Source organism: Thamnophis sirtalis, unplaced genomic scaffold (genome assembly GCF_051295495.1).
Source record: "Thamnophis sirtalis isolate CommonGarterSnake01/CBP01778 unplaced genomic scaffold, rThaSir2_p1.2 scaffold_6, whole genome shotgun sequence".
Classification (NCBI taxonomy): Eukaryota; Metazoa; Chordata; class Lepidosauria; order Squamata; family Natricidae; genus Thamnophis; species Thamnophis sirtalis.
Window position 1 is genome coordinate 45,259,254 of NW_028261386.1, and position 15,090 is coordinate 45,274,343.

Below are 15,090 nucleotides of genomic sequence, written 5' to 3' on the forward strand. Positions count from 1 at the left end.
CTCGCCCCCTCCGCTCTTTGCGGAGAGATGCCAGCGATCAGAACCCTTTGCCCCATGAGCGACCCCCTCCACTCCGAAGGGTGGCGCTTCTGGCCGGCGGCTTCTTAAGGCAGCATGGAGCGGGCGCCCTCTCCCTCGCCCGGAGAGCGGGGAAGGCCTTGCATCACTCGGAGACCCCGCCCCCGCGGTCCTGGCTCCGCCCTCTCACCGAGGATTCTTAGCATGACATCACCCTCAACTCGCAACCAGGGTGAATAGCAGCGCCGTCCGCTGGCTATATAAAGGGGGTGATGCAACCGCGCGGCGAGCCAGAGCTTCGAGGAGGCGCTCAGAGCCAGGGAGTCTCAGCGACGAGCGCTGCCAGCCAGGATCGGGGAACGACGGCGGCGGCGGCACCTCTTCTACTTTGCCTGGAGTCCCGACAACACACATTTCGTAAAGCCCACTCTCACGGTTGCGAGTTCGCACTCCCTTGCATTTGCCGTTTCACTTTCTTGTGTAGTTCTTTGAAGAAGGAAGGCGCGTAGAAGAACTGGATTAAAGCAGGTAGGGAGAGAGCGAGATACCGGGGAAGAGTGGGGGCAAACGAAAGGCTAAAGTCCAGGGGTGAGTGGGTAAAAGGTCTTTGTTTTTTTTGTCCAGCTGTTATGATGGGATATATAGTAAGGGAGGAAAGGTGCTTACAAATTCTCGTCCTTCCATCTCTTTCGTTCTAGTCATGCGGTGGGTTATTTTGGGTGCTTTAGACAGGACGAAGACGGGGATGAAAAAAAGTTCTGATCAGAGAAATTAAAGAGATTTCACTGTTGGCAAAACTGACGAAATGAAATCAAAACAAAAAAAAATCGGGCAATTTCTCTTTCCCTTTGAAATCAGACCAACTGAAAGTAAAAGTTCATTCATCCGAATGAAACTTGGAGCGCTCCTCAACAGGCACGCCTAAGAAAGAGAAACTCCCAGTTCGTTTCCTCGTTCTGGACTCTGGTGCTTTGCTGGTTGCTGTTTTGTAGTTCTGACGATGGTCAGGGTTTTTTTCTCAGGGTGGGGTGGGGGGTAGGGAGGTTAGGATGAAAGAAACCACCTTTCTCCCTACGCGCGCTCCAGAAGCTACAGGTCCAGCTTGATACGCTGAGATCATCTGTATAAAAACAAGGCGTAGAAAAAGCTATTGCGGCTAGTTGTTTAAGGTCATCCTCAACTTGTCGTTTCCAACATGTTTTCCGATGGTTTCTAGACCAAATAATAATCAGATGACTGTATCATTCACTCGGTTACGGGAAACTGCGGGGAAGCGGGACGACAATATTCAAAGTTTAACTTTGTTAGCTGCTGATACCTTCGGTCACCGGTAGATGGCGAGCTGGATGGTGGCGAGCATCGTCTCTGCTCTGAGCAGGATGCTCCGGTTTGAACTGTCAGTTTTGTTTTCGTACACATTATTATAATGCGAAGGAAGGTACTTTTTAGGTGTGTGAAATTATCTGCATATTTCTTTCCTGGAAACTTGTGACCTATCATCCAAAAGCAAATGCAAAATTAATAGTCCATAATAAAATATTCCGAGTGCCAGGTAAAAAAAAAACAAAGCTAACTTTTTCACATCAGAAATTAATCTGGTTTCTTCATTTTTTTTATCTGGGTGGACAGACATTTCCTTCACCTATTACTTATTGATTAATTGTTCAATTTATTCACAATATTTCTTGCTTGGCCCAAAGCTCTCAAAAGAGCTATTGTTCAATAACTGGAAGTCCGAAGTCCTTACAGATTTACTCCACATTATCTGGAGTCTACCACTCAGTGTATCTTATGGTCATTCCAGGTGTTAAAGCAGCTCAGTTTGAAATTATATCACTGTAAAGCACAGGTAGTCCTCAAAGTATGAATATTGAGCCCAACATTTCTGTTGATAAGTGTCAGGTATTGAGGATTTAATAGCTGCCAGTTGATGTAAGGTTGGAAGCTGTAATTTGTAAGCTGATGCAATGAGGGTGATGCAATGAGGTGTCTATACATATAGGTGACCATTAGAGGGCGTTTCTTTCTTGTCGTGTATCTCATTTGTCTCCTGTGTCCATAGCTGAATGGTAAGGAATTTATCTACCATGTGCATGTCTGTATATATTTATATATCAATCACTATTAATTGTCTAAAGGCTCACGCTGCCAAAACTCTGACAATAAGTGATTTTTGCTCCATTTTATGACCTTTCTTGCCACAGTTGTTAAGTGAATTACTACTGTTGTTAAATTAGTAACATGGTTGTTCAGTGAATTTGGCTTCCCCATTGACTTTGCTGATCAGGAGGTGGCTAAATGGGGATCACATCTCTCCGGGACACTGCAACCATGAAAGATATGAGTCAATTGCCAATTGTTTGGATTTTGATCACATGACCGCAGGGATGCTGCAACCATTTTAAGTGTGAACAATGGTTATAAGTCACTTTTTTCAGTCCAGTTGTAACTTTGAATGATCACTAAATGAACTGTTATAAATCGAGGATTACCTGTAATTCAACCCAGCATATTTACTTCATAGCAGGCTTTCTGATAGCAGCTGCAGGTTGATTTCAGGATTTCAACGTAGAGATGATGTTCAGGACCTTTGCAAATTAGATTTCTGTGTCTTCCATGCCTATGTTGCGGGAGGGGAGAGAGGCAGTAATAGATCTACTATTGGATATATTGACCAGAAATTAGGATAATAAAGTCCAAGATAAGCAAAGGATCCAAAGTTGGAAAAGATGACACAGATAAATATTAACAGCAAATTGCTTGCTTTTACTGAAGTGATCTTGTAAAAGGGTAGAAGGAAAATATCTAAATCTGTCAATTTTATTTATATGAAGATGAGTCATTAGTAAATCTAGGATTTATTCCAACCTAAGCTTGGAAGTAAGTCTCGCTGAATTAAATGGGATTTATTCCTATAGCTAAGTCTGTGTAGCATGGCTGCCCAGAAAGCCGTTAGTGAGCTTTCTTGGAACCAAGCCCATGAACTTCATAAGAAGCTTCATAATTCACAAGAAAGTATTTATAGGAGGATACAGCAAAATCTGCATAATTTGCTCAGAAGTAAGAACCGAAGTGTTCATTATCAATGAGTTGGTAGCACCTTAATTTCTTTTCTGTATGTATGTATGTATATATATATATATATATATATATATATATATATATATATATATATATATATATATATATATATATATATATATATATATATATATATATATATATATTCTGTATATATATATATATATATATATTCTGTATATATATATATATATATATATATATATATATATATATATATGCATAAACATATACTTATATATTATATATATATATATATATATATATATATATATATATATGCATAAACATATACTTTTAAAAAGGCAATAAATAAAAATATATAAGTAAAATAATAAATGAAATATCAGAACACATTTATTCAAAATTCCAAATCAGTTCAGTAGGGATTATTCTCAAGTAAATGTCCACATAGAATTTCTCCAAAATTCATTGTAAAAATGTTATTAGCAGCAAAATAAACTGCTGTACATGGAGCAAATGATGGTTAGTCAAAAATATGATTGAAGGGTTATACCTGTTTTCACATATATAACAGTACTTTATTGAAGAAAATGCTATACTTTTCTCCAACTTTCCAACCTAAGCAGGATTAAATAAGGACACTTGTGAAAAATAATCACAGTGACCAGTTTCTGGTGTCATATCAATCACATTTCACCATTTCAACAAGTAGTAATGTTCAAAACACTGGTTAAATGTGACCAGATTGCAGTGTAAATGTCTTAAAAGGTCAAAATAAATTCAGGGTGATTATAAATTTTAATTATGTTTATAATTGTTAAAGTTTATCATTTGCTTCACAGGTCGTATGGCATCAATAAGGAGAAGGAAGATATTCAGGGAAAAAGCTAAAGCTACATTTTTAATTAAGAACAGTATTTAGTTTTGATAAAAATAAGGGTGAAGAATCAGGTCAGGTGGCTTACCTTAAAGGTCTGAATGCCAACCATGTTAGCTAAATGTGATCCAGCTTTTAAAGCTTCTGAGAACGGAAGAGAATAAACAACTTTGCGGGTTTTAGTAAAATGAGATTTAAATTTAATTAATAATATTCTATTTAATATTAAAATAGAACAGAAATGGGACCTAATACAAATAACGATTGTAACAGTGTTTAACAACTTTAAGCAATGTGGGCTTCAACTCCCACGAGTCCCCAGCCACAGTTTTCTAAGTTAACAAACATTATATTATATATAGTCCCCAGCCACACCTTTTAAAAGATATTCCATTCCATCTCTCCACCCAGTTTTCTACCTCCTGTCCTCCTTCCCTCCCCATCATTCCATGGTCATGGAGCCAATCCAATTCTCACTGAGCTGTTAAGAGTTTCTCTTTCCCTCTTTTCCTTAACATTTGTTCCTTCTGCAAACATTGCACTTTACCCAGAACTTGTGCTGCCGCCTCCTTGCACATGGTTACATCATGTTGGTTCCATGGTGTATGCCTGGAAAGTGATGTTGTTTTCATGTATATAAAATTCACTTAACTGTAACTCCTGAACACAGTTTCAGAAACATAATAACTTTTGCATCAGAATGCCCACGTGCGACTATTATTTGATTGGCTTTCGAGAAAACTCAAGAGTGTCTTTGTTGAACACTGTTAAAAGTCTGAGTTAATTGACTCAGACTGAAAGAAATGAGAGACAAAGGATTTTCTATTCCTATAGGAGAGAAATAAACATTCCTTATTCCCCTCTCCCCATAATACCTAACCCCTGAAATGACATCCTACCCTGTTGTTTGTTTTATTTGTAGGATTATATTGGTTTTTCTGGATGTTCCCCTATTGTGTGGGCTGCATTGTTTTAAATTTTATATATTGTAGGCTGCTCAGAGTCACAATTGATCAGGCAGTCTATACATTGAATAAATATAAATAACAACAAATAAATAAATAAACCAATTTGTCATGGGGCTGATTCTAAAGCAGTGATGTGACAGATTAGGCCCTTTGATATGCCTAATTCCCAAAACTGATTTCATTTCTTTTATTAGAAGACATAAAGTGATGAAGACAAAGTGAAGACCTTTTGATGTACAGAGTTAACAATCTTTGAATCATTTAGGCTTCCTTAATTTGAATTCCTTCATATGTGTTGATCTACAGTTTCTACCAACTCTGACCAATATAGAAAGGTGGCCTAAATTCCCTAATGACTTGTCCATTAAAATTTTACTTTAAATGCTAATTTTTATGTGCTTCCCTCCCCAACCTTGTTTAAAGGTGGGGGGGAATTGACAAAGATATTAGGGCCTTTTAACATTTCAAAATATAGGTTTGGCATATCAGGTATACTTACAATAATTTGGAAGTAAAACTATGGCATGGCTGTAAATAATTATTCAATGTATTTGTGTGATTGCAATTGCCTTGCAACAGTCATAGGAAATATCCAGATTCCTGGTATAATAAAGTGTACTGTTTGTTTCTGTAACTTCTTTGACAGATACAGTATAAGGTTCTGTATTGGTTTGGATATTTCTATAATCTATAGCAGTGATGGTTAACCTTTTCAGCACTGAGTGCTGAACCTGGGGCGTATGTGCTGGAACCCGGAAGAGAGCAGTTGGCTGGTGCACATGTGCGTGGCAGCCAGTTGTTCTTCTGGGTTTTGTCACACGCATGCACGCCAGCCAGCTACTCTCCTCCGGGTTCCAGCATACGCATGCCGGAACCCAGAAGAGAGCAGATGGCTGATGCGCATGAGCACAATGGAACCCGGAAGAGAAGCTGAGAACGGTGCCCGTGCCCGCAGAGAGGGCTGTGCGTGCCCCCTCTGGCACATGTGCCATAGGTTCACCATCACAGTTCTATAGAGTGAGTGTAATGTATGTGACAGTTGTTTAAGTAATGGTACTACCAATGAAGACATTCAAACCAAAAAAAACCTGGTAGATGGTTCAAAATGAAGGTTGGAAACAGAATTAAGAAACTCCAGTCCCTGCTTATTCAGTATAAACATTATTGAATAGTATAATTATCTCAGAATAACAGAATTGGAAGAGAGATCTTATAGGTCTTCTAATCCAACCCCTGCTCAAGCTGGAAACCCTATGCCCATGATGGTGAACCTATGGCACGCGTGCTGGAAGTGACACATAGAGCCATCTCTCTGGGCATGCCAGCCATCGCCCGTTGCTGTTCCAGGTTCCGGCATACACATGCACGCTGGCCAGCTGGTCTTTGCGTGCATGGGAGTGCCAGAAACCAGAAGAGTAGTCCACAGCATGCATGCGCACCGGGGAACTGCTTTTCCGGTTTCTGGTGCTCCTGCGTGTGCATGCCAGGGAGCTTCTCTCCCTGTTTCTGGCTATCCTTCTGCAGGCGTGTGCGCACTCCCGTTTCAGCACTCGGTGCTGAAAAGATTCACCAACACTGCCCTACACCATTTCAGACAAATGATTGTCCAGTCACTTTGATTCCTTATCACAATGTTCTCACCATGTTGATTGTAGAAGCATGCCATTCCCCCCTCCTGAACCAGAATGTATCCTTACTGCACATTCAGCTCTGCTATCCATACAAAATACCAAATAACAGAGTTAGGAGAGACCTTGGAGGTCTTTTAGTCAAAACCCCTGCTCAAGCAGGAGACTCTATACCATTCTAGACAAATATCTGTCTGGTTTCTTCCTGAAAACCTCCAGTAATAGAGCACACACAACTTCTGAAGGCAAGTCATTCAACTGATTAATTCCACTGTCAGGAAATTTCTCCTTAGTTCTAGTTCCTTGATTAGTTACTATCCATTGCTCCTTGACCTGCCTTCAGGTTCTTTGTGGAATGACCCCCCTCTTCTCTTTGGCAGCCCCTTAAATATTGGGACACTGCTATCATGTTACGCCTAATGCCATCTCTGGGGTGATGCCATCTCTGGGGTACATCAAATGCCTTTCTTTCTTTCCACCATCCATGATAAAACCTAGAGTTGTAGTAGATATACAAAAAGGCCAGTGTCAATGTGCAGGACTCAATACATCTTGGAAATCTTCCCTGATTCAGGCGGTGCTATACCAAATTTGAGATGTGAGAGCCTAGTTTGGGTTACCTAGTTAATGAGAAAAGATCGGTGACTTCAACCCACCATCTGAAACACAGCTGAGAATGTGGTCAAATGCAGTGTGGTTGTTGGGATGGCATTACTATAGCCTTGAAGTTGTAGTAATTCTCTCGAAAGTGCTGTTGTATTGGGAGAATTCTCAGCTGTTTCTCTAGCACAAGATTGATGTAATGAGACCCTGGCTAGTCCCCAAACTCCCAAGAAATAGTGATGAACCCAACAATACAGTAATAGCAATATAAGGAATGAAACACCAGGAAATGACATTCTTACGAGACATCTATAAACCGCAGTTAATTATGAGACCTGCATACGTGCATGCGTCCCTGCATAAAATTAGTTACCCATTCTTTATAGGAAAGTAAATAAATAAATCTTGTTGTCAGCATCCGTTTTTTGAATTTTATAAGACAGGTTCCTATCCCTACAAAGCTAAAACAGATATGCTTTTTCTGTATATCCCATCCAGAATTATATGCGCTTTATGATAAACGAAAGATGCACATGCATCAACTGTTTTTTTAAACAACTGTGACTAATGCTAGAAGCAGCTTATTATTGCCATCTGAGTTGAAGGTTTAAATAATAAACCCGAGGATTGTAAACCTTTGTTGGCTTGGTATTTTCTGTCTCTTGAAACCATTAAGGAGTACCAGGATTTTGAGCTGTGACTCATGGTTTAGGGGATTTCTTAGCAAAATTACATATTTTTCTCAAGATCTATGTAAATTACAATTCCAGGAAATCATTCCTCTGATGAACAAGAGATCTGAAACCATTGGACTTTCTACTTTTCTTATTTGAAGTTAGGTCTATACACCATTATATTGTTACACAGAATGGGGCAAAGTGGTGCAAAGATTAATATAGATACTCTCTATTGTCAAATGCTTACATGTCTTTTTCAAGCAGCAAAGCATGTGTCCATATCCATGTTGAGAGACATATTTAATTGTATGTGGAGATGCTTTCTATGTTAGCTTCTGGTTGTGTGTATTTTGAAGGCCTAGAAATTGTGTGGACATAATACAAGCATTAAAGAAGTAAATACAGACTGCAAGTCTTTATTTTATTTCATAAATAAATTTGGACTTGATTTGAATTTGATCTTTAACATACCACTTTAAATAAAACAATCAATACTGTGTGTTTGTTCATAATTGGACTTGTCAAACTCTAACTATTACCTGAAATTGCAAAAGATAGTGCATGAACTAAATTTTATTTAACAGCTTATTGGATTTGCTTGTGTATATAAATTCTAAAGGCAATAATTGGTTTATCTATTGTGAATTGTAATATTGCTGTGATTATACGGTACTTACTATGCAATATAGATTTTCTTGCCTACTTAAGGAGACAAATAAATAATTCTGCCCTTACAGGTCTCAAATATCTATTTCCCAATAAAGAGTAAGGAAAAGGAAGATGGTTGATTTTATGTGTGGAAGGCATACATTGTTTTTTTAAAAAAAACACCTCACTCCAAACTACTTGACTATTCACTGCAGTGATTTGGTGTATTTAAAATTCATAGACAACATAGGTATAAGATAATTTCATGTGCAGATTCTAACTACTGAACAGGAGTATATCTAAACAGAAGACAGGAATATTAATTAGAAATCAGTTGTTTGAATTATTGCACAAGTACTCATTCACTTACATTTTTCAATGCTCAGTATTCCTTAACCCAGGGATGTCAAATTGGCTGCCTGCGGGCCAGATGTGTCATATGTAGGCCACTCCCACCACAGCTCCAGGAATGGGAAAAACATCACGTGATATGGGGAAAACATCACGTGGCAAGTTTAACATTCATGCCTAAACCAGTGCTATTATTAAAAATTATTTATACTCAATATTTTCATTTAGTAAGATTGCTACCTGATGGTTTTGTGAAATATTCCCTCAATTTCTAGTTGAATTAAATACAGTTAATTCCAACCTACAACCACAATTGAGCCCAAAATTTCTGTTGCTAAGCGAGATAGTTAAGTTATCCCCCCCACCCCATTTTACAACCTTTCTTGCCATAGCTGTTAAGTGAATCACAGCAGTTAAGTTAGTAACATGGCTGTTAAATGAATCTGGCTTCCTCATTGATTTTGTTTGACAAAAGATCGCAAAATGTTGATTACATGACCCAAGACACGGCAACTGTGATAAAGATGAATCAATTACCAAGCCTCTGAATTTGGATCACATGATTGTGGGGCAGCCGCAATGATTGCAAGTGTGAAAAATGATAATAAGTCACTTTTTTCAGTGCCAATGTAATATGGTCACTAACAAATTGTCATAAGTCGAAGACTAACTGTGTGGTGGTGATAATGATGATGTTGGTAGTGGCTGCCTTATGGTATAGCATCCCTCTGAGATCTAGGCAGCCCCAACCATGTTAGCCCTCTGGAAAGCCTTTAAGAGCTCATTTTACACTTAGTACTGGGGCTAGGTTATTAGTTGAGCCCAACATGATTGAATGAGTCTCAGCTTTATTATAATACGGTTTTACTAGGTTTTTTTTTAAGGTTTTGCATTGGGCATAAGCTGCTCATAGTTACAAGACTGAGATGGGTAGCTATATAAATACAATAAATGAATAGATGCTTTTGTGCATATGAATATAATTGTTCTATCCAGTCATGAGCCAGAATCTTATTATTTAGTGACTGGTTTTCTGAATTTTGTATTAACCATGCTGTAACCTATATATATATTTGCTTCATCAAACTTCAGAAAAATTCATTCTTCTCTCTCTTGTTCCCATGCAGCAAAATGATGCTCCAGCACCTGGGCCAGGTGTCTGCTTCAGAAGTCAGTGCTTCTGCAATTATTCCATGCCTGTCTCCTCCAGTTTCCCTGGGCTTTGAAGATTTCGCAAATCTGACCCCATTGGTGAAAGAGGAATTAAAATTTGCCATCCAGAATAGGTGCCTTTCTCAGAGGATGCCCTCCACCTTGGATACAGTCATGGTTTCTGATATATCTAATGAAACATCTGTTTTAAAAAGAGAGGTATTTTATTTTTATTTTTAAGCTACGTTCAACTACCACTTTCTAGTAGGCTTTCTAAAAACAGAGAAGGTCTTCCCTCTGTATTATTATTATGATAATTATTATCATTTTAATAGTAATTTAATTAAACTTATCACAGTATAAAATACAAATGAAAATAGTTAGAAAATGGGGAAGGGGAAGGAGGAAAAAGTGTAAAGGGGAAAAAGAAAGAAAAATGAAGTATTGATTTCTGACTCTTTTTATGGTAGTGGAATAAAATATTACAGCCTCAACTTTTTATTTTTACATATTTAATATATATTAGCCATTTCTATAACAACAAGCTTATCTAATCAGCAAAACCCAAAATAAAAGTTTGATTCCCCCCCACCATTTCAGCACAAGATCCAGAAGCGATTTCCAAGTAGAAACAAAGTTGGATGTGTTCTTTTCTTTGATTAGAGCACGGGTCTCAATCTCACCGTATCACGATGCTGTCGCATGATTTTTTCCGATATTGTTTCCCCTTTGCGGAGCTGGGGTGGGCCTAGCCTGTGCGTGACACATCAGGCCTGTGGGCCGCCAGTTTAACACCCCGGATTAGAGCATTTAATTTAGCCATCTCTGCTAGTTCCATCAGTTTTTCCATCCATTATCATCATTACATCATTACATAAATCAGAATGTTTATTATTATAAAGTTATTAACAACAGTGACTTTCTCTTGAATCAAAATTGACTCCACTTGATTAGATGAAAGTAGTACTACTGCCTTCTCCCAGAAGACAGACTAGGTAGGTAGGTAGGTAGGTAGGTAGGTAGGTAGGTAGGTAGGTAGGTAGGATGGTAGACAGACAGACAGACAGACAGATTTCCCAATCTAATATACAGCTTTGGGGTTCCCTAATTATTTTCCATACAATAACTAATGAGATCCAAATCTGTTTGTGTAGATATCCTATCTAACCATGATGGCATCAAAATGATAAAGTAGTGAAGCCACATACTAGAACATAAAGTGCAAAGTTTGTCTCATAATAATTTTTGACACTTGCTACCTTCCTGGACACCTATACCTGCTTAGCTTTCAAGATCAGACAAAGTTGGGTAGGTGCTGCCACCTGTTGTGACAAACTGGTTAGTCCCTTTGGCATTTGCATTAATGATCTTCATGTGCTCGAATGGGAATGCCTTCATCAAAGACAAGCAATATTGGAAATGTAGTCTGAATCTGGAAAGCATCAGGAAAAGGAAGGCTCCTGTAACTGTTACTGGTTTTATAGTTATGCAGTATAATACACTTCATACATTCCTGGGTTACATGCTTTTCAGAAAGGACTATATCACAATGTAATCCATTTTGCACATAGAAATTCTTCATTCCCTGGCATCTTTTTTTAAAAAAAGGTAATGAAAAATATATCCGCATGAAACTTTAATGGACTTACTTCCTACTCTTTTTCTCTCTATGATAAGAAAAGACATTCCATCCTGCTCAGAGTCATCATTTTTAGCATTCTAGGTTGTAAGATTGTGCTTTGGCGGGGTATGGTTTCTGAAGAGGAACCTTATTAGGACTTAAACCTGTTTAGAGAAGAAAATTCAGAATGAACATATCCTTTTTAGTAGATCAGATAAATCCAAGTATATTTGATATTATTTGGAAACTGTTAGGGAAGTTGCATCAAGATTTTCTGACTTACCGTACACCAACCTTTTCTGAGGTTTTCTGACGTACCGTACTCAACCTCTCATGTTCCCATGATCTCTTAAACATGTCAGAAAACTTCTATTCTGTTTCATACAAGGTTAAAGGGCCAAACTAACCAGTTAGTCATTTGGTTGGCAATGAACAAATCAGACTCACTGCTATTATAACATTGAATTGAATTGAATTTATTGCATTTATATGCTGCCCTTTTCCCCGAAGGGGAAACAAAGATTTTCTTTCTTCTACACCTTTGCCCCCTTTTTGACTCATCCAACCCTAATCTCTTTGGATTCTATTAGTGTGCACCCCAAGAAGATGAAAGGAAAAAACGTCGGAGAGAAAGAAATAAGATTGCAGCAGCAAAATGTCGAAACAAAAAGAAGGAAAAAACGGAATGCCTACAGAAAGTAAGTTAACCGATACGTTCTAATTAATGTTTTCTAAATACAAACACATCTATGTAAGGTGAAAAGGTCCTTAAAATTTCATGGATAAAATAACTGTGAAGAGTTTCACTGTGAGTTGCTGATTAATTATAACATTGGTTAACTTGTTAAAGGTGAAATAATTCAGGCTCATCTATCTGGAGAGAAAATGTAAAATCTTACACTAAAGCTTGAGAAGTGTTTTAGAAGTGATTAATCAATTAAGGTCTCTAACCCAAATAATAATGGAAAATCATTTCTTTTAAAATTTAAACAATTTTCAAGACATATTCAAAAGATCAAGCGACCGTTCACTGTACTTATAGTTAAATACAGTAGCAGAAAGCTATATTTTTTCTCCAAAGTAACTGATCTTTAAAATGGGTGCCTTCCATCCTTCCTTCCTTCCTCTGGTTGTGTTGGACTGCATCTCTTATATTCCACAGCTCTCTCAAAAATTAATAGAGACCACCAGATTGCAGAAAATGGAGATAGCAAGTGATAATAATAGAAAATTTATCTATTCATTAAATGTATATCTTCCTTCTCCTTTGGATTGCCTCCCTTAGTTTTTTCCCCAGCTCACCTACCCTACAGTTTGAGATATAGTGACTGAACTATAAATGATCAGAGGGTTGGACTAGAAGACTCCCAAGGTCCATTCCAACCCTAATATTCTGTGCTCTGTATTATAATTATCATGATTTCTACTCCCTTGAACCATTGTACCATAAGACAGCAATTTATTGGAGTTGGAGCTGCAACTTCAAGAAACAGAAGATTCTTGTGGGAAATTTAAAATTGGAAAAGTAAAAAGATATACTGTGGATAGGAGGATAATAGGTAAAGGGAGTATGAAAAGGAATGAGAGGGCATTTAAGGTATATGAAAAATGTACTGGATAGTCTGAACATGGGGGAAGTGAATAATTTTAGCTGCAGAATTCTGCATAGAGATCAAAAGATTAAAGCTTAAGATTAAAGGCAAAAAGATACACAAAGGACGCCATCATAATCATATATGTAACCTTGATAGAAAATGGGTTTCCATAGCTTATTTCCCAGTACATGTTGTCATGTGAATGAGTCCTAAGCTACATGTTTTTTTGTTTTGTTTTTCACTTGTATTTTTAAAACTTCCACCTCTATGTTTACATCTTTCTTTTGTTACCAGGAATCAGAAAAACTGGAAACAATCAATGCAGAACTGAAAGCTCAGATTGAAGAGTTGAAAAATGAGAAGCAGCACTTGATCTACATGCTCAACCTACATAGACCCACCTGTATTGTCCGTGCCCAGAATGGTAGGACCCCAGAGGATGAAAGGAACCTTTTCATTCAGCAGATCAAAGAGGGAACCTTGCAAGGCTAAACGATAATGAGGCAGTGCTCAATGTTCTTTAACCATGCTTCTTACCATTAAAACAACAACTTGCCATCCCAAGTAAGAAGCCATGCTGAAATTTCAGCATTTGTGACCTCCATTTACTCAAGAGAAGATGGATCTGACATGATTTTGCCGAGAAGAAAGGACTATGGTAGCTTAGCTCCAGCTTTCCCAAGCAAAGACTCAGTTGGGTGGAAGGGAGCCACAGCCTTTCCTCCAGGTCTAACCAGTGCCACACTTGCTATCGTAGAAGCAATATGGCTTTACACTTGTTAAACTCCTGCTGGCATGCAGTTGCAATGTTTCTGGTAGGGTCGAAGGGCTCTCTATGATGCACATCTGATGAATTGTCAAGCTGAAAGGATTCCACTCACTAGATAGGGAATGTAGGTGGACTGGATTGTGTTTTGTTTGTTTTGTTTTATACTTTCAAAGAAAAGAGGTTAGCAACTTCCAGAACGCTGTTTTCAGTTCCAAAAGGCATTGCAATATAATGGGAATTGCTCTGTTTCTACAACTAGTACAAGATTTAACTTGGGCACTGCACTTTGTTAAAAAATGTTTTCATAAAAGCCCTTCTGTGGGTTTTTGATGACTCAACTTAGAGGTGCTTGTGGGACAATGTGACAAGCTTAAGGGTATTGCAGAATTGCTCACTGAATTAAGACTCAATATATCAAACTGGAGTATTACCACTCTTGGCTTACTTTAAGAAGGGGGAATGTCCCTTTCAAAACTCAATTGATGAGTCACATGCAGTATTCAAAAGACCTTTATAGAATCATGGTATAGAGATGTAAAATTGTATGCCTTCCTGACTTATGATTTATCTTGTCCTTGATCTTCATTTTACAAATGTTTCTTTGGCACAATCTTTCTCAGAATCAGAGAATGTAATTGCTGGCAATTTACAAATATTGATTTATATGTAGACATTGATTAAGTGAAAACATTGTCCGCTAATGAAGGTTATGGCTTTGTTAGGAAGAAAAAGTACAGTAAAGATGGGTTCTGTGGTTTGGATTTGTTTTGATGGAATGTTTCACATCACAAAAGCAATGCTCTTCTTTTCATGAGGCAAGGTGACACAATTCTCCTTGGTGAGTCTGGATTTGGAGTTGTCTTGAATCCTTACGTGGCAGATTCATGAATCAGAAGAGACTTCGAGTCAGCTTCTGGCAGCACCAGAAGAAGCTTGTACATGCACATAAATGTCTTTCATCTAATGAACCTGTCAGAGAAAATAGTCAAAACCAATAAAATGATGTAACATGGCCCTTTTGCTTTTAAAAATGGGTCAGGGGATGCCACTTTAAAGGGATATTTTACTGACAGTATCTCTTTGAAGACTAGTGAGGAAGTAGCCAAAGAACCTTGACTACTTAAGAACTTCAAAGTAA

The 15,090-nt window shown here is 38.0% G+C and overlaps 1 protein-coding gene across 1 annotated transcript; it reads left to right on the forward strand.

Moving 5' to 3' along the window:
• The first annotated feature begins 369 nt into the window (after positions 1-369).
• Positions 370-14,436, forward strand: ATF3 (activating transcription factor 3). The gene is made up of 4 exons (XM_087719112.1): positions 370-546; positions 9,943-10,186; positions 12,179-12,286; positions 13,478-14,436. Exons 2-4 carry the CDS (start codon positions 9,947-9,949, stop codon positions 13,673-13,675), a joined length of 546 nt encoding a protein of 181 aa, XP_087575238.1. The 5' UTR covers positions 370-546; positions 9,943-9,946; the 3' UTR covers positions 13,676-14,436.
• The last annotated feature ends 654 nt before the right edge of the window (positions 14,437-15,090 follow it).